We start from the raw sequence: 19,984 nt of genomic DNA on the forward strand, positions 1-19,984 counted from the left end.
GTTGAGGGAGTACTTGAGTGGAGGCCTAATGTCCTTCTGCTACCTTAATACTATCACCTAAAATTCTGATGTTCATTCCCCTCGAGTGGGTTATACAGTCATCATTGCTATCAGTTCCCCTTTTCCCCCTTGGGCCCCCTCTCTTCCCATATGCTCACGGAATCATTGCTTCCATTACTGTTTCTGGTTGGTTTTTGTTTGTTTGTTTGTTTTTAAATCTATTTTGGATTTCATGCATTGAAAGACCTTAATTGTACCAATGTACATATGCAGGTCTAGCAAGATTAGTGAGGCAAAACTGTGGCCATAATAGTGGGAGGAGGAGATTGTAAAGACTGGATGGCTATGTGTTTCATCAGTGTATACTGCACCCTGGATGTATCATCCCTTCCATGTGGCCCTTCTGTGAGGGACTGACAATTATCTTGTAGGTGGGCTTCGGGTCTCCACTTTGCCTGTGCTCCTTCACGTCAGTTTGATTGCTCGGTTTTGAACTGATACCTCTTCCCATCGACACCTCATGATCACGCAGGTGGATGTGTTTCTTCCATGTGGGCTTTGCTGCTTCCCAGTAACTGCTTTCTTGTTGCTTCCAGATTTTCCACTCTGAGGTAAGTGATGTACACCTCAGTGGAGCAAGACCTGCTGGCCCTTTTGTTTTGGAAACTCAGAAGAAAAGTTGGGTTTAAAAATTGAATTTAAAAAATCAACAGGGGAATTTCTGGTCCCTTGCTGGCCATCCATCCTCTCTCGACTTAGTGAAGTTTAGGGTCTGTTTACCTTTTCAGGAATATTCTCCCAAACTCAGCTCCTCAGACCTTTCCTCAATGACCTAAGGGCACTCCGAAGGCCCCACTTTCACACCCTTCTCTTTTTCCTGTTCTCTGAGGTACTTCCTGGTTTCCTGTAGGTCCCATGCTGCGGGGAAGCACCGTTCCCTGTGTCCTGCCCAGGGATCGGACCAAAGGAAGAACGTTCTCTCTGTCTGCTTCCTTAAGGATCACAGTCCAGAGAGCCCCGTGGGACTTGGTTCTGCTCTGAAACACGTGGGCTCACCAAGACTCAGAGTTGCCTTGATGGCAGTGGGTTTGGCTTGGCGTCCACAGGACCACTGATGATGTGGCCTCGTCCAGCCAGAGTCGGGGAACAAGAGCAAAGAACAGGAGGGAGGAGAGACTTGTGAGAAGTGGTCTGGGAAGAGAGGACCTGGGTGAGGGCTGAAGGATGTGGGCAGAGCAGATCTGAGCTGGGCCCTTGCTGTTGCCACATGCTTTCTAGGTTCCCAACCGTGTGCCTTTTTCTTCACGGGGAACCCCTGGACCATAGCCCACTGCTGTTGAGTGGATTCGGATGCAGGGTGACCCTGTAAGACGAAGTCGAACTGCCCCATCAGGTTTCCAAGGCTGTAAATCTTCATGCAAGAAGACTGCCTCATTTTCTCTGGCAGTGTGTCTGGGGAGTTCAAACTGTCGACCTTTTGGTTAGTAGCCCAGTGCTTACCCACAGCATCAGCAGAGCTCCTGCCCTGGACAGTGGGGAAGTAGCAATTGGGGGTAACGAGAGAGGAAGTTTCAAGCACAGCTATGCCCTGTTAATTTGTACATACAAAGAGGGTCTTGAGCAACCACAGGGTTCAAGGTGGGTTTTTTTTTTGCAAGAGTAGTTCAGCTTCTCACTTAATTGGGGCTGTTTATAGGGAAGTGGTTTCCACAGTGAGAGGAGGTGAGATGGTGTCACCCTGGGACCACACGTAGCTGTTCCGCCTCTGTAACCCCTCCATAGTCATCGTTTCCCCCCAGTAAAGCAGAAACTTCTGAGGTTATTCAACACCTGTTCTAACGGCACAGATGTGACTTGTGTGATGAGACCACGAGTCTGGAGCAACAAGACCCAACTTGAACTACTCCAGGTGGACAGAGAGGTAGTGGCAAAGCCTGAGCTACAAGAGTGATGAGAGTCAAGCCAGCCTTTCAGACAAATGCTCATAAGCGCTTCATTCAGGGCCTCCAACGTGGACTAAGCAAAGGGCACAAAGAGGTGCTCCATCTTTCAGTTACTAAGGTTCAAGGTCCTTGAAAGAATTACAGAGGTGGCTCTGGCTTTCTATTCATTGACCAAGAAAGCCCCAATCTAGGAAACAATTCTTATGTAAATTTGCAAAAAAATGCATGGGAACATTTGGTTCCCATATTTATAACAATTTGAAATTAAACCCACTTTAAATCACTTACAATATGGGACTAAGATAAAAAACAAACAAACAAAAACACACAAATACAATACCTATAATGACCCCTCATAGGGTTTCTGAGGCTGGAGACATACAGAGATACAAAAGATGCGATCGCCTCATCTTTCTCTCACGAAGAAACTGCTGGGTTTGAACTGCTGATCTTGGGATTAGCAGTCCAAGGCTTACCTGACAGCCTCACCAGAGTTCCTTACAATAGGGGAGTAGAGAAGAAAATTATGATGTGTTCACTTGCCAGACTTCATAAATGATAGAATGATTTGGGAAGTACTTATGGTATAATAATAAGTTGTTTTTTTAAATCAAGGTGCAAATTGGCTTATTCTCATTTGGATCTACCCCAGAAACTAAGAGTATACTAATATCATATAATAACCTGCCCCCCACACCCCCCAAAAATCCTAAACCCACTACTGTAAAGTCACTTCTGGCTCTCAGCAATCCAATTTAGGGTTTCCTAGGTTGTAAATCTTTATGGGAGCAGATGGCCTCCGCTTTCTGCTGTGGAGAAGCTGGTGGGTTTGAACTGCTGCCCTTCATGCTAGAGGACTCCCTTCTTTTCCCCAATACAGACAATCTCAGCTGATGAAGCATGGTTGTGAGAGTGTCCTTGTCTTTCCCTCCCTCGGTCGTGTGGTTTTATACAGGGGTGGGAGGTGATTGTGGTAGGGCCAGCTCTGACACCTTTAAGTATGTCTTGGAGTAGCTGGGTAGCACCTTTTCTGGTGGTCACCTTTACATCGTGAAGAATTTAATGTCCCCTTAGTCGCAGATTAGGGCACTAGTCATTTATAGAGCAACAGGCAATAAACACGTCAGCACCTTTTTAAAAAGGAACAACTAATAATTTCTAAGAAAAAGAATTGCTCATCACATACAAAGGTTTCATCCTATGTCACTGTTGATTGAGACTCATGACAACCCTATGGGTTCCAGAGAACTGAGCTCCACAGGATGTCCAAGGGCTCTATGGCATCGCTGGATGGATTCGAATGATCAACCTTCCAGCCAATAGGAAAACTACAAAGACAGTCTAGTTAAAAATATATACTTTTTCCTGCCTAGAATCATCTAGAGTACATATATACTGAGATTGGAACACCTGCTTTCTTTGGGGAAACTCGGCTTCTCAGAATTCAAATTCATATGTAAAGCATCCAACCCACAGATCCAGGGATGAGGCTTGATTCATTTAAATCAACCAGGGAAACCCACCCTTGTGGCAGTTGGTGAGGACTGGCGTCCTGAACGGAGCGAGTCAAATCCAAAAGAACCAGAGTGACACAAGCTCTGTTTTCCCGAGGGACATGCACACAGAGGGATACAGCAGTGCCAGCTACGGGCAGTCATGCCGGAACCCTCTGCAACTAGAGAAAACGTAATTCATTACTATCACAGGGCTGCTGCACCCTGCCTCCCTGAAGTCAGAGGCCCTGTTGTTCCCTTCTGTCTTGAAGCCACAGCTTTGTTTGTTTAGTCGAGCTTCGTTAAGTTCCGTGGTGCTGTTTTGTTTCCTCCTTTAAACTGCCACCACCTAGGGAGATACAGAGATATGAAACCCAACTCAACCCACTGCTATCAGCCCACTGTGACTCATTAGCAACTGCATATAGATTGTGGCTCATAGCAACCCGATGTAGGGTTTAACTGTAAATCTTTACAGGAGTGGAGAGCCTTATCCCTCTCCCTGGGAGTGATTGGTGGGTATGAACGTCCAACCTTGTGGTAAGCAGCCCAGTGCCTAGCCCACAGAGCCACCAGAGATCTGTTGAAAGTAGCAGACCCTAAAGTGTGCAATGGACTGAGCTGAAAAGGTAGGGTAGGAAAAATGGTGATGTTAGTTGCCATCGAGTCTCTTGCTGATAGAGACCCCAAGTCTTCTGAGGACCCTCTGGGTGGGTTCAAGCCACCAGCCCTTCACTAGTATACCGGGACTTGTGCCACCTAGGCTCTCTTGGTAAGTGGTTGTTGTTTTCTGCTAAGTCAATTCCAAATCATAGCGGTAGACAGTAGAGTAGACCTGTCCCAGAAGATTCCCTTGACTGTGATTGCTACAGATTGCCAGGTCTTTTCTCCTACGGGGTTCATGATTTGGACCCTTCACCTTTCAGTTAGCAGTCACCCGGGCTCTTTGTTAAATGGTACCAAACCGAAAACCAAACCCACTGCTATAAAGTTAATCCTGACTCATAGCACCCGTATATAGCAGAGGTTCCCAAACTTATTTGGCTCAGCACTTCCTTTTCAGAAATAAAATAACTCAGAACCCCTGAAAATAAAAAAATAAAAAAGTACGATAGCCCATAATCCAGGATAAAGCATGGGCATAGGCTTTTGAACTCTCCTTAGATAGTTGTGATGCCCATAGGGGGCGGTGCCACCCACTTTGGGAAACACTGCTTAATGGGGTTTTCAAGGTTTTGCAAATCTATATGGGTGCAGACAGCCGCATCTTTCTACATGGAATGGTAGAGGGTTTGAACTGCCAACCTGCTGGGTTGTGAATATGTACTTCCCAGGCATGGTGGGTTACACAGTGGGCTGCCAACCATAAGGTCAGCATTTTGAAACCATCAGTTACTCCATGGGAGAAAGAAGAGGATTTCTATACCCATAAAGATTTAAAGTCTTAGCAATCCACAAGGGTAGTTCTACACTAACTAATAGAGCCTCTATGACTCAGAATCAACTCACTGTCAGTGAGTGAATGAATAATCAGGGACTTCAAAATGGTAGCTGCCAACTAGGAGGCAGAGGGCATTTATAGAGGTCTAAATACAGGCATGTAGATATGTAAATATATTTATATATAATGATAGGGAAATATATCTATATGCATATATTTATAGGTTTAGTATTAAGGTAGCAGACAGACATTGGGCCTCTACTCAAGTACTCCTTCAACACAAGAACACTTTGTTCTATTAACTTGGCATTCCATGATACTCACCTTCCTGACATGATAGCTGAAGACAAAGTGAGTGCATAAGCAAATGTGGTGAAGAAAACTGATGGTGCCTGGCTATCAAAAGATATAGCGTCTGGGGTCTTAAAGGCTTGAAGATAAACAAGCAGCCATCTAGCTGAGAAACAACAAAGCCCACATGGAACAAGCACACCAGCCTGTGTGGTCATGAGGTGTCAATAGGATCAGGTATTAGGCATCAGAAGACACAGAACAAACAATCATATCATTGTGAATGAGGGGGAATGAGGAGTGGAGACCCAAAGCCCATCTGTAGATATTTGGACATCCCCTTATAGAGGATCACAAGGAAGAGACGAGACAGTCAGGGTGCAGTGTAGTACCGATGAAACATACACATTTCCTCTAGTTCTTTAATGCTTTCTCCCCACCGCCTCCAACTATCTTATGACCCCAATTCTACCTTATAAATTTGGCTAGACCAGAGCATGTTACACTGGTACAGATAAGAGCTGGAAACATAGGGAATCCAGGACAGCTAAACCCCTCAGGACCAATAATGAGAGTAGTGATAACAGGAAGGGGAAGGGGAAGGTGGGGAAAGAAAGGGGGAACAGATCACAATGCTCTACCTATAACCTCCTCCCAGGGGGATGGAGAACAGAAAAGTGGGTAAAGGGACACATCAATCTGTATGAGACATGAAAAAAAATTATCAAGGGTCCATGAGGGAGGAAGGGGGAAAATGATGAGATGATACCAAGGACTCAAGTAGAAAGAAAATGTTTGGAAAATGATGGCATAGTGAAATGGTGGATAGTGACAAGCGTTGTACGAGCCCCCAATAAAATGATTTTAAAGAACCCCTAACTTGTAGCTGTCACGGCCCCTCTGCTTCCATCTTGTCCCCTGCTGGTGTAACTATGGCCTCAGGGCCAAGGGTGCTGATCATTGATCCAAGGCCTCTTTTCCAAGAACTGGATTGTTCACGTTAAGTAAGGAGAATCAGTTTTTCAGAGGAGGGCAGGAAGGGGAATTACAGCTGAAATTGTACCCTAGTTTTGTTCTTCTAAGTCTCTGACAGGCCTTTCTACCAAGACACCCTAGGTGGACGGAACCACCAGTCTTTTGGTTATGGGCCCAGTAAGCAAACCACGGCATCACCCGCCCAGCGGCACGTTCCCAACCTTCGTTTAACTTCCAAATGTGCAGCCTGGGAAGTTCAGCTTCTCGTGATCTCGCAAATCAGTCCAAAACTTGTGGTCGTCAGAGGGGAGTTCTATTGCTCAAGCAATCTCAAGACCTGCCTTAAACTGCCATCGAGTGCTCCACACCTGGGGCAAACCTCAAGCTCTTAACTCTCCCTGACAGGAAGTAGGCGGCTCCCAGGAAAGGATCCTCCTTCTTGCACAGCCCAGATGTGCCCAGGGAGGACGTCCCCACGGAGGCAAGTTAGGAACTACCAGCAACCGACTCAGGCTCTGGGCCCGGTCTCAGACTCTAAAATGCTCCGTGTCCTGGCCCTTCACTAGACTTCCAGCTGGCCGGGCCTGTGGTTAAGGTCCTCCCCGGGGTTCAAGTCTGTGGCGTTGGCATTGACTTGCTCCATTTCCTCATCATCTTGGCCAAATCGCTTAACCTCTCAGAGCTCTGCTTACTTCTGTTCAATGGGCTAGTCAAAGCACCCGCAGTCCCTTTGAGGAGCCTGGCACTGCAGGGGTTAAGCATCCAGCTGCTAATTAAAAGATCTACGGACTGAACCCATGCGTAGCTGGGGTGGGGGGTAGGGGAGAAAAAGATGGCAGTCTGCTCCCATAAAGATTGACAGCCTAGTAAACCCTATGGGGAAGTTCTACTCCATCCTTTATGGGCTATAAGTTGTCATTGATTCCATGGCAATAGATGGGGGGTAGCAGGCATAATACCTTTGATTACATGTTGGGCTGCAAAGTCAGCAGTTCGAAATCACCACCTTCTGCTCCTTGGGAGAAAGATGGACTTTCTACTCCCCTAAAGAGTGACAATCTCAGAAACTCACAGGGGTGGTTCTACTCTGACCTATGGGATGGCGGGGAGTTCGGTGATACCTTTAACCTGATGGCGCCCTGGGGAAGCCCGAGGTGGCCACTCAGAAGACCAGCAGTTTGAACACAGCAGCAGCTCCGCCTCAGCCCAAACCTGCCGCTCCTTTCTGCGAAAAGGCGGCTGGCTCCTGAGGGGACTCTTCTGAGTCTGCAGGACAAGCTGCTGGACTGAGAGAGGGAGATGATGCCCGAGAAAATGGGCAGGCCCTGAACTTCCCAAGCCAGATCAGGATGAAGGCGCCACAGTGGAACCAAGACGCCCCACTTCTGGGTTCCTCCATGTTAACTCCTCCCGCCTCTCACCACAGCCTCATAACTGAAGACTTGCCTGGGACACGGGTTCTACTTAACCTTCTCAGGGTGCACTGTGGCTCTGAGTCCTTATCTGGTCGATATGCACCAGAATCGACTCACTGGCAGTTGGTTTTAAAAAAAATTTTTAAGCCTTTTCAAAAATGCTGTGTGTGTCATTGCATTGTGAGGATTAAAGGGACAATGCCTATAAGGTATTTAGTCTAGGATAAAATTTTAAATGTCAGCAATTATTATTCAGAAAGCTTGATGTATCATAAAAATACAATATGGACTTCTGTTATTGATATCCAGTCAAGCAGTGAATTTTCCTGGAGCATGCAAGTTAGGATTTGCTTTATACAATGATATCTTTTTCAATGTTCTGGAGTGTGTGTTTAGGGCAAAGTGGACATATCTGTGGTAGCCCCCTTCTCTCTTCTCCCAAGTACCCCCTGCGTTCCCCATCTTCCAACTCGTTGCCTGTCGTTCCCCTGAACGCATGATCTTGTTTCGTCAGAAGAAGAAAAACAGACTCAGTGCTGGGTTTCATTTTTTCAAAGGGGGCATCTTTATTGTTTAGCACATCAACACTTGTCTGTCAGTCCGGCGGCTTGGACACAGCGCCTGCCTAGAGCCGTCACTCACTTCTTAGTCACCACAGTACGAAAGGGGAGGGCGGAGGTGCTGGAAAGGGCGTCTGGGATTCTCCCAGAGTTAACAAGTCACAGACAGAGTTCCACCGTGAAAATAAATAAAAAATTAAATAGTGAAAAAAACCAACAACAGCAGTGAAAATAAATAAAAGCCATTAAATAGTACAAATAAATTAAACATTAAGAAGCATCACAGACTGGTTGCTTGGCAACCAGGCCTAGGAGAGGTAGCTGTGGAGGCTCTGGGGATGTTTCTGAGGTTCGGGAGGTCACTGGATTCTTTGCAGCTTTGAAGTCACTCAGGCATCCAGCTCCAGGCTGCTGACATACTCCTGGACCCAGGCCTCGCTGGGGTTGGCACAGACTTGCCGGTTCTTTTTGGTTATGAAGCTGTGAAGGGAGACAGAGGTTCAACACGGAGCGACCCGCAGGAGAATCTTGGGTGCACTGTGGCTCCCAAGTCCATCTCAGCAAAGCTCAGGGCCTGCTTCACTTCCTGACTCATGGGGGCCCCCTTGAGAGGCTCTCACTGCTTTCTTCCCGTTTTTTCTGTCTGGACGGGGAAAGCCCTCCCCACTCTGGAAGCCCCTACCAGGCCAGAGCCCACATCAGAGGCTTCTGTGTGGAGCGTCTTTACTAGGTCCCAGTAGGATGGGGCCTTCTGAGATGGCTCCACTGGCCCGTGTGCCCCTGGGGAGGCTCCCGCCCAGAGCCTCCCTTGTCCCCCAAGAAGTGGACAGGGAGACTGGCACTTACATGATGCCCGGCTCAGAGCATAGACTGTTGGTCTCGTAATAGTCGACGACAAATTTGCGTGGAACCTTCCGACTAGCATAGGAGAAGCAGCAGGCACTCGGGGTGTCGGCACCAGCTGTGGAGGAAGGGTCACGATTCAGAAGAAAAGGCAAGGCAGCTCTCTGGACCCCCTCAGAGGACGCTCAGAGGAAGACAACTTCATTCAAGGGTCAAGGTTGGAGGTCGAGGCCACTGGAAGGCATTGGGGCCTATTGGCCTGACACATTTTTCTAGCTCTTTCTTTATTTCTGTCGTGTTCTACTTTCTCTTTGAATTGTCATCTTGACTCTAAAAAAAAGTCTTACTGACTTTATTTTGGCTCTTTATAGGATCCTGTATCCAAATAGACTATTATTCTCTTAGCTTGTCTCCCTCCAAGGGCATTGCATCAGGGTGGAGAGATCATACCCCAGCCAAAGAGAAACCTTGGGCCTCTCTCGGGCAGGCTCAAGGCAATCAGTGGTGAGTTCGTGGACGGATGCCACCACAAGACAGTAACCCTTGAGGGACACATTCATTTAGGCTGCCATTTTGCTTTCTGTAAAACGAGACGGTCATTTCCCTACCCCACCCTGACGCTCACGGGAGCCGAGGCCCTATGATGAGGAACATGAAGCACTGAGCGGACAGGCTGAGGTGTTTTATAACCCTGTTAAGAGCTCTCTCTTTTCTCTTGGGACTATCAGGCAGATTAATGGGGTCCAATCATGGCCAAGGAGTAGGGACAACCACACACAGAGACTCACCCGGTGCTGAGAAGACCTGGGCACAGAGGGTCGCCAGGCAGAGGAGGCTGGCAAGGGCAACCACAGGGACCTTCATGGTGCTGAGCAGGGAGAGGCGTGTGATTGGCGTGTCAGCACAGCACTGTTGGGACTGCTTGCTCACTGCCCCCTGCTCTTCTGGAGTTTGGAGCCATCTCGTCTCCTCTTTATAGGCAGTCCTGGTTAATGGGGAAATGGAAATCGGGGGCGAAGGGGGAAATTTTTAAGCATCGTGGTGTTGTCATACTGAGTGTAGCGCAAGGCAGGGCGCCCGTTGACCACAGGGGCTCAGGATATCCAAGAATAGCATCTGTGAGCTGTACATCTCAGCCTTCCGCTCGTGACTTGTTTGGGCTTCTTGTGGGGAAATGCTATCCCTCTCGAGAGAGGCGTGTGTTAGCCTAGGGCCACTCTCAGAAGGCCCTTCGCATAAGCATGGATCTATAGAAGGACTCGATAGTCCCTTTCCTTGTCACCTGCTGAGATGTCTGTGCTTCCCCCAAAGCACTAACCACGTGAAAGGGGCAGTGAGGCCTGGCACAAGAAGCCTCCCCTAGATGGAAGGCCTGGGGAGTAATCCCCAGCCAGAGGAATAGGAAGTGTGAAGTCATGAGTCAATTTTTCCTCCCTTCATCAGTCACTGGGTAACTGGAGGTCCTGGGTGGAGCCTTAGCTGAGGGTCATAAAGATGTTATTAGATGTGGGTGTTTGTATATGTCAAGAGCCTACAAATATTTATACCTAGAAGAAAATTTCTAGGAAAAAGTTCTAAGGAAACAAGTCCACATTTGATGGTATGTTTCAAACACCAAGACATTCGACCCAGCCTCACTTACAGCTTAAACCACGGAAACGTCCATTTTCCTCCATCAAGGAATGATAAGGCCAATTATTGTACAACTACTGGATTATTTCTATTTAAGCCCTTAACATTAATAAAGTAAAATGGCATAAATGTACTCCTAACATCAATTATTTTTAAAAGATGGAAAATCAAACAAATTACACAGGAGGGAGGATTCTACAAATGCATATGTGTACAAGTACATAGATATGCTCAGGTTGCCAATGAGCTGACGCCACCTCAAGGCACCCCCAGGTGGGCCAGAGGGGACCTGTGCTCCGGGATTGATTTTTCACAAGTAGACTGCTTGGCCTTCCTTCCAAAGCACCTCTGGGGGATTCAAACGTTCAACTTTTTGGTTAGAAGCTAAGCATCATCCAGGGACTATTGCCTATTCTACACACACACACACACACACACACACACACACACACGCACGCACGCGCGCGCGCGCCCGCCCGTGATGCACTGGGTTATTTCTGAGGCTGCTGAACAGCAGGTCAGCAGGTTAAATCCATCAGCCTGCTCCACTGGTGAAAGGTGAGTTTGTCTACTGCCATAAAGAGTTAGAGTCTTGGAAACCTTAAGGACCAGTGCAACTCTGTCCTATAGCAGCATTGCTGTGAATTGGAATCTACTTGATGGCAGTGGATTATACGCAGATGAGGGGACTTAACGAAAGTTTGCTGAAAAATAGAATGGAATTTTTCTATGAACTTTTCCAAGTCCCCTCCACACACATACACACAAATATTATATAATACAGTTTTTATGAAAACACGAGGCATAGACTAAATAAAGAGCATCAGAAACAAATGATTTAACACAATTATCATGATTATGTTCGTGTGGTAGCTCTAGGAGTGATTCCTTTCCTTGCTTTTCTCTTGTCCTGGATTGTTTGCACTTTGTTCAGGGACAGTGTGGTGGCCTGGCCCTGTGGTCTTCCCGCCAGCCCCCACATTGATGAACAACTGTATTTCAAGCTATTGACAATATCACCAGTTGAAAAGCGGGTTTTGCTGTAAGTGGCTTACCTTTAATTGGAAAGAAACGCATGAAAAATAAAGTTTCTGTCCAGTAGTCTTTGCTGAAATGAAATCTTGATTTCCTATTCCTCTGAACAATTTTAGGGATCTGGTAAGTAGCTTTTACATAAATAATGCCAAACTTGGTGCAGATTTTTTTCCTTTCAGTTCCTAAATTCAGAGGTATAAAAGGCTCTTCTTCCTTATTTGAATCCCTTTTACATCCTTTATTATTTTTACTACCATATATCTCATTTAAAATGATGCAGAGCTGTGTGTGTGTGTGTGTGTGTGTGTGTGTGTGTGTGTGTGTGAATATGTCTAGTTGCTGTCAGGGAAGCTCTAACTCACAGCACCGTTATCTTTAAGGGAACAAAGCATTGCACAGTCCTGCGCGAACTCTGACATCATTGGTTTGATTGATCTCATTACTGTCACTCTTGGGTCAGACCGTCTCATTGAGGGTCTCCCTCGTTTGACCTGACCTCCTCCTTTACTGGTCGTGGTGCCCTTTTGTAGGAACCGCTCTTTCCTGATGATATGTCCAATGAATGTAAATGAGTTCATTCTGCTGGCAGTCCACCGTGTAGTCCATGTTCTTGGCCAACACCGCAGTACATGCATCAATTTCTTCCCTTCTTCTTTGTCCAGCTTTTGTATGTGTATGAGGTGAGAGAAACCACAATGACTTGGCCCATGCTCACCTTAGTCGTCATACTTACATATTTGCTTTTCAAAATCTTAAAGGGGTCTTACTGAGTCCAGTGCAGGCTCAGAGGGGAGAGAGAAGTGTTTAGTGTAGCTGTTGAGTGAGTAGTCAGGGACAATGTGGCTGCTGAAGTTAAACTGGAACCAAACCAGAAAGGATCTCAAATTCCTCCCAAAGGGGTTAGCATGGACATGTTAGACAGTGGAGAACCGCGCGGGGAATTAGATAGAAGCGAGAGGCTTTGATTTGAGAAATGCTGTGCTTCCTCTAGCTGTAGAGAAACGCACATGGCCTCTGCTTCTCCCCGATCCCTGAGACCGCGGAGGCTGGTGGTGAGGCAGGCAAAACAGAGAAGGTGAGGGGCAAAGGCACGTTTCACTGGGCTTGAGCACCCACGTTTCTTCCCTGCTCACTGCCAGTTTCAAATAAAGGGGTCTTTGTCACATGTTTTAATGGAAATTCTAGATCATAAACAATGCGCCTCCTCACCCTACCCTCTCTTGATTGAGACAAGACTGACATTCCCTCCCTTTTTGGGGAACCCCCTTCATGCTGTGATTCAGTTTCGGAAAGCTAGTTTACACGAACTTGGAGGGAGAGTGAGAAGGAGGAAATGAAAAATGCTGAATCATCAACTTTAAAAAACATGAATCTAAGACTGGAGCATTTGCCGCATTGTGTTGTACTTATTTGTTGATGTCATTTTTCTAATAAAAATCCAGCCATATTCTGTTGATATACAACCTCCCAAGGGGACAAAGGTCATTTAACACAATGCAGTGCACAAAAACAAGCTCTGCATCCCACTTGGTGAGGGGTGACTGCAGTCTTAGGAGTTCCTGGGTGGTCATCTGCAGGGCAATCATTGGTCTCTCTCCATCCGGAGAAAAGAAGGCTGATGAAAACTGAAGGACATATGGGAACAATTAGTCCGATGGACTAATGAGCCGTGTGACCATCCATCTCCACGCCCTGGGGCCAACAGAAATGGATGGTGCCCAGTTACGGCCACCAGCTGCCCTGAAAGGGATCACGGTAGAAGGCTTGGAGAGAGTGGAAGGAAAAGGTGGTACAAGACTAGTCAAAATCACCAACAGGACCAGACTTACGAGCCCGATAGAATCTGGTGGAACCTTTGAGACTATGACCCTTACTCATCCTTCGAGTCTGGAAATGACTCGCCCCCAGGGCTCCACTCTCAGCTAGACAGGTAGGGCTGTAAGATGAGCAAACGCAGTGGGAGGTCCGCACACCTTCGCAGAGGCGACGATGGGCGATGGAAAAGGGACAAGCTCCACAAGGGGGAGGAAAGCAGGTGAGATGGAAACACGACACCTGGGGGCACGTGGGCTCCGTGAGGTTTCACGGCGAGGGGTGCCATCACCGAGGTGAAACAACATGTGTGTGAATTGTTGCGTATCAAACGGATCGGCTCTGTAAATCTTTACCTAATTCACTATAAAAAGTTAAAATCAAATCAAATAAAAACTCCCACCACCTAGCACATGGTGATTGGAACCTGATACCCTTACTGACATAGTCTCATTCTATTTAATAAAGATTATTGATAGCATCTACGTATCGGATCCTATCTTCTTGGTTGTGCGCAGCCAAGCTGCTGGTGATGTATACTGACCCTATATGACCAAGCAGAACTGCTCCATAGGGTTTCCTACCCCAGGAGTCCTGTGTAAGCTCTATATGAGTCTCAATTGACTCAAGGACCGTGGGGTTTGGTTACATTTTCTACATTTTACACCATGAATGTGCGCATCTTCTTTAAAATGAAAAGAAAACATCATCGTTTGGGGAAGCCTCCTTTAACACCTCACTCCACCCCCACTTTCTAGAGCAGCAGTTCTTAACCTGTGGGTCGCGACCCCTTTGGGGGTTAAACGACCCTTTCACAGGGTCGCCTGATTCATCACAGTAGCAAAATGACAGTGATGAAGTAGCAACGAAGATAATGCTGTGGTTGGGGGGTCACCACCACATGAGGCACTGTCTGAAAGGCTCCTGGCATGAGGAGGTTGAGAACCACTGCTCTAGAGGCTGCCTTCTAGCACCTGTCACAGAGTAGGCTATCAAGAAAGCTTCGATAAAATGATCCCCCCCCCCCTTTTCCTTGTGCCCTATATGGAAAGAGGCTAGGGATAGGTCTAAAAGTACTGTTTGGAAGAAGGAATATGCTTCATCAGGAAAAAGGAACTTGCCAAATCCTGTGAGGTTTGGTTTTGCTTTCCTGACATCCCCCCCCCCATCCCCCCTCCAGCCAAAGAGAAGGCTGATGCGGGGGACCGGGCCCTGTGCCCACCAGAAGAAGAGCAGGGATGGCTGGCGGAGAGAGGATGGATGTTGTGGTCACAGGTGGATGCCCTCAGAGTCCATCCTGAGCCCTAATTGTGCTTTTTCTTTTTTTTCTTCAGCAAATTTCTGCTTTCATTTCACCAAGTGATTCGGCTGCTGTCGTGGAAAAGCCATAGGATTTGCCTCTTAATCTCTGATCCTGACACAAGGGCCATGCGTCCCAGCTCACCTTGCATGTCCAGTCTCAACATTTGCTCCCAAGAGAGCGCTTGGTCTGGAGAATTCCATCTCCCAGAGGCTAGTGCTTCTGGTCCCAACAGCCAATCCTCTCTCGAACTCCTGAATCTCAGTCCAAGTCTTTCTCGGAGTGGCCAAGATGCATAGATTGATTTCCTTGGTTGTATGCCCCTCGGCGCTTAGAAGTCTCTCCAGAGAGTCTCATACCTTCAGAGATTTCTTCCGTGTGTGACTGCCGAGGGCCACACCAGTAGAGGGAGACCGATCCTCTCTGGACCAGGAGTTGGGAGACCTTGAGTCTGGATACCCATCTTACACCACCTGGGTCACGCTGTTCTGTCTAGGTTTTTCTTTCCCCATCTGTGCAATGTGAACGCAGAGTAGAATCAGAGAAGGCCACGGACAAGGCGATGCTAGAGAGAACACAGAAGGAACAGAACTTCTGCGCTACAAGACCCTTTTACTGCTTTGGCTGTCTGTCCTGCCTGTAGCCTGGGGAGTCTGGGAGTCAAAATTGATGAAACAAATATCAAAGTCCCCAGACTAGAATGACAAGTCCAGTGGCAATCAGAAGTGTGAGGAGCCCCTATATTATAGGAATATAGGGTAAATAGGGACTATTCCTCTTTAAAAGCAGCGGTGTGACCCTGAGGATGCACACAGAGCTCCCTGGAGCCACACTTGGCTCTCACCATCAATTCCCGCACCCTGAGCTGAAGAAGGTGGAGTCTTAATTGCATCTCTTACCGTGTTAAGTGTCATGGAGTCGGTTCCCACCCACAGTGACCCTATGCACAACCGAACAAAACACTACCCAGCCCCGTGCTGCTCGAGTAGAAACTTTATCATAAAACCACCACAATTGGGATTGAGAAATTGCCATCCCCTCTGGGCTGGTAGAATCACATTTTAGATTAGAAACAAAATAAAGCTCACTTCCGTCGAGTCGAATCGGATGCCTAGTGACCCCATAGAACTGAGTAGAACTGCCCCTATGGATTTCTGAAAGTATAACTCCTTATAGGAATAGAAAGCCTCATCTTTCGTTCTCGGCGTTGGCTGGTGATTTTGAACTGCTGACCTTGCTGTTAGCAGTCTAACACATAAGCCATTATGCTACTAGGGCACCTCTCACATTATGGATCGAGGGTTAGAATATCCAATTCATGCTTACTTCATTTGACTAAATGGAGTTCACATCCTACATCCATGCTACACCTATATCCTCTGGGTTGTCATTAAATAAGAATTTATTGACCATCCATGTTTATGCAAAATAAGAAAAGTACAATTTGTAATATGTAACAGCCACTGCTCTCCTCACCAATCCCCCCTCCCATAGTCAGAGAGAAGGTATGGTAGGAAATCAAGGTCCATTTCCACCTTGAGTGGAAATGGATGGTTTGATTGGCAAAGAGTGGTGATGGATGGTTGGCAAAGGGGGCATGTGGTGATCACAGGTGAATGCCCTCCGACTAGATCCCGAACCTAATTGTGTTTTTGTTTCTTCAGCTAATGTCTGCTCTCATTTCATTAGTTGATTTGGCCACCATATTGGCAAAACCATAGGGGAGACAACCAAATAAATATATATGTGATGGGTGATGTGATGAAAGTAGCTTCAGGGCTCTAGGAGAGTAGAGGCTACACAATTCTGTTGGAAAAACACATCAGAGAAGGTTCTCCAGAGGAGGTGAGCATTTGCTGGTTGTGTGTTCAAGAGGCATCTGTTATCATGCTCTGTTGACAGTTACTGAGAAATGGTGTTGATCTTGAAGGCAATCGATTTGGCTAAACATATGAGCACACGTCCTTTGAATTCTCGGTTTATTATTTCACAAGTATACACACAGCATTGTTTTAAATCATTTTATTAGGGGCTCATACAATTCTTATCACAATCCATACAGACATCAATTGTGTAAGGCACATTTGTACATTCATTGCCCTGCTCATTCTCAAAAATGTGCGCTCTATTAAGCCCCTGGCATCAGCTCCTCATTTTTAAACACAGCATTGTTATTGGGACCTTCGTGAGCAAACATTTCAACCCCATGGGCCAGAGTCTAGGTAGCACAAGTCAACAGGCAAACTCATCGGGTCGCCGCATGACTCTACAAGGCCCCTCCAGAAGGTGTGAACATTTCGTCCTTCCTCCGGGGCGTGTTCTCCCCAATCTCGGTCACTGCAGTTTGGTGCACCACTTCCCTCTAGGGTACAGCGACTTTCCCCCCACTCCACCTCCCTCCTCTTTCCTCTGTGATGTCAGAGCTCTGGGGGGAGAGAAGCTGTTTGAAACTCCTCACTCTCAGCTAGCTTCAGTTTCCTTATCGACACCATGACATCATCTCTACCCTGGAAATTCCACTCACCCTCCTGTGCTCCCACCTCTGTCCAAGGCCCCAAAGTCCCTATAAAGAGGAGTCCCCAACTCAGTATCAGCACAGGACAGTCGGAGTGCTGAAGCTTCTGGATTCTGCAGTCTCAGCGTCTACAAAGCCTCCCCTCAGCCCACACCATGAAGCTCTGCGTGGCCGCCCTCTCTCTGCTTGTGCTGCTGGCTGACTTCTGCTCTCCGGGCCTCACCGCACCGAGTAAGTCCCCCCTTCCACCTATGATTTCTAGAGTCAGGGTTGTGCCAAGCCCATGGCTCTAGTCGGAGTTGGTCTTGATCCAACAGTGGAACTTGAAGATGGGCAAAAGGGAGCTGAAGGATTCGAGATAGACTGCTGTTAACGGTAGATTCTGGTAGACATTCTATCACATTCAAGTGTCTGGGTGTGTAGATGCTGTTTTAATTGGAGAAAAAAACCGATGAGGCTATGAAAGCCAGGCAGAATAATCGGCTACTTGATCAAGTCTAGGTCTCCCCATTTGTGAAACAAAGGGAGTTGGGCATGAGCACTGAGATTCAATCTAACTCCAGTCTTTCAGATTTCTTCCATGGGAACCTCTAGTCAGTAAGGCTCCCACTCAGGGTGCATGAGGTCGGATGGAGGAAACCAACCGTATTTAGGGTTCTGGTAGCGCCAGAGGAACATTGACAAATGAGCAGCTCTCGTGAAACATGTGGCTCTCTCTCTCCTCTTTCTCTCCAGTGGGCTCAGACCCTCCGACTGCCTGCTGCTTCTCCTACACCCTGCGGAAGCTTCCTCGGAACTTTGTGATGGATTACTACGAGACCAGCAGCCTCTGCTCTAAGCCAGCTGTGGTGTAAGTATCAACCACCGGGCTTCTCCGGGAGGTGAGGGCAGAGGCGGGAGGAATGGCAAGGGCGTCTCTGGGTTAGAGGCCCAAGCAGCAGGGAAGTGAGCCCTCGGAACAGAAGCCCTGGTGTCCAGGGAGCTGTGTTGCAACAGGTCACGTGGGCTGGCTTGTTGAGTCCCGTGGGGGCTGGAAAGAGTCAAGGGAGCAGAAGGGGTTCCTGGAAAGAAGTTAACCACAGGTCAGGAAACTAGAAAAAGGTTTTTAAAAGTCACAGAGATGTGAACTGATTTTTTTTAAAATCATGCTAAAAATGTGTAGAAGAGTCATTGCTCAGGACAGTAGAGATTTTAATGGTAAGACTCATGGATTTCCAATTTAAGCAACCGTAAACCATCATTGAGTCCACGGAGTAGAAGTTACGGGGAGTCTTATTTCAGTGTCACTCTCAGGAGCTCCGTCCACTAGAGCCACCCAATGTGCGCCATCAAGGACGGGGTCCAAGTACCAGGAGACACTGGCTATAGACAAAGAAGAGCATCAGATGTCCTCAAAGGTCCTTTGGGATTTTAACTCATCCACTTCTTCGTCCCCAGGTTCCAAACCAGAAGGGGCAAGCAAATCTGTGCCAACCCCAGTGACCCCTGGGTCCAGGAGTACGTGGATGACCTGGAGCTGAACTGAGCCCGCCGAGAGCAGCGCGTCTCCGAAGAAGGACACGCAAGCCCGGGCATCGCTCTGTGAGCCACATCCTCTCCACACTCAGGATTCCTCTCAGCATGCCCTATTCGTTCTCTTAAGTCAAGCCTCATTCTGTGTTATTGTATTTGGCGACATTGAGATTATTTATGTCTGTTTTACTGACTCCCACGTGTCCCCCATGGGGATGGTCCACCACTACGCTTTCTCTGCTCCTGCAGGTACCTCAGTCCTGTCGATGGACTCCATGTGTTTGCATAAAGACCAAACAAATAAAATTTTGTAACAATTGTGACAGTTTCTTTGGGGTTTTCATTTGTATTTGGGGGCGAAGGGAATTGCCGCATAGAGGCTAGTGCAATGATAACTTCTCAGGTGAAGAGTCTATGGTCCCAACTCATTGGCCACTCTGCAGGAGAAGACCAGGCAATCAGCTCCTGTCCAGCTGCCCAAACCAACCACTCATTGCCACCGAGGCGATGCTGACTCATAGCTTCGTCAGGGTCACTGGGAATTGGGAGCGACTTGGTGGCACAAACAACAACTTTAATAAGGATAGTCTTCTGGGTGGCACAAACAATTTGCACTTAGCTACTAACCCAAAGGTCGGCCATTCAAATCCACCCAGAGACACCCCAGAAGGAAAACCTGGCAATCTACTTTCATGAAATGACAACCATTGCAACCCTCAGAGCGCAGTTCTTCTCTGACCCACAGGGAGGTGCTGTGAGTCAGAATTTACTCAATGACAAAGGGTTTTACTTTTACTTAAAAAAAATTATTAGTAGGGACAACAGTTCCCCCAAACAGCAAGAAGGAGCAGTTACTGAGTTACTTCTGTGCGCTCTGGGCTGAATACTCTAAATGCATGACTTCCCATAACATTTCAACACGGATACTGAGGGTCAAAGGGTTATGTGGACTAGACTGGGGCATGCTTTCTGGTGGTTTTGCAGTTAGGGTGTACTCCCCCACCCCTCCCCCATGAGATCTGATAGACGGTAATCACTTCCACTGTGACATCTGCTATGAGCAGCCAGTTACTTGAAATTGTGCTTTCTCGGGGATGTGGCCTGCTTCCAAACATATACGGAGGTTCTGTCAAAGCTCTCCCTGACTTTTGTTGGAGCTCCATCCTGCCTCTGGCTTGACATCATCTGACCTCTGCTTCTTCTTTTTTTTTTTTTTT

At 47.4% G+C, this 19,984-nt stretch overlaps 2 protein-coding genes across 2 annotated transcripts; one reads left to right on the plus strand and one right to left on the minus strand.

Moving 5' to 3' along the window:
• Nucleotides 1-8,507: 8,507 nt before the first annotated feature.
• LOC101645851 (C-C motif chemokine 3) lies at nucleotides 8,508-9,825 on the minus strand. The gene is made up of 3 exons (XM_004706976.1): nucleotides 9,750-9,825; nucleotides 8,965-9,079; nucleotides 8,508-8,598 (listed from the first exon to the last, which is right to left on the minus strand). The coding sequence occupies exons 1-3, from the start codon at nucleotides 9,823-9,825 to the stop codon at nucleotides 8,508-8,510; spliced, it is 282 nt and encodes a 93-aa protein (XP_004707033.1).
• A 7,482-nt stretch (nucleotides 9,826-17,307) lies between these two features.
• On the plus strand, nucleotides 17,308-19,090 carry LOC101646163 (C-C motif chemokine 4). The gene is made up of 3 exons (XM_004706977.2): nucleotides 17,308-17,486; nucleotides 17,991-18,105; nucleotides 18,693-19,090. Exons 1-3 carry the CDS (start codon nucleotides 17,411-17,413, stop codon nucleotides 18,778-18,780), a joined length of 279 nt encoding a protein of 92 aa, XP_004707034.1. The 5' UTR covers nucleotides 17,308-17,410; the 3' UTR covers nucleotides 18,781-19,090.
• The last annotated feature ends 894 nt before the right edge of the window (nucleotides 19,091-19,984 follow it).

Source organism: Echinops telfairi, unplaced genomic scaffold (assembly GCF_000313985.2).
Source record: "Echinops telfairi isolate 266 unplaced genomic scaffold, ASM31398v2 ScPeMD7_7458;HRSCAF=8496, whole genome shotgun sequence".
NCBI classification, from domain to species: Eukaryota; Metazoa; Chordata; class Mammalia; order Afrosoricida; family Tenrecidae; genus Echinops; species Echinops telfairi.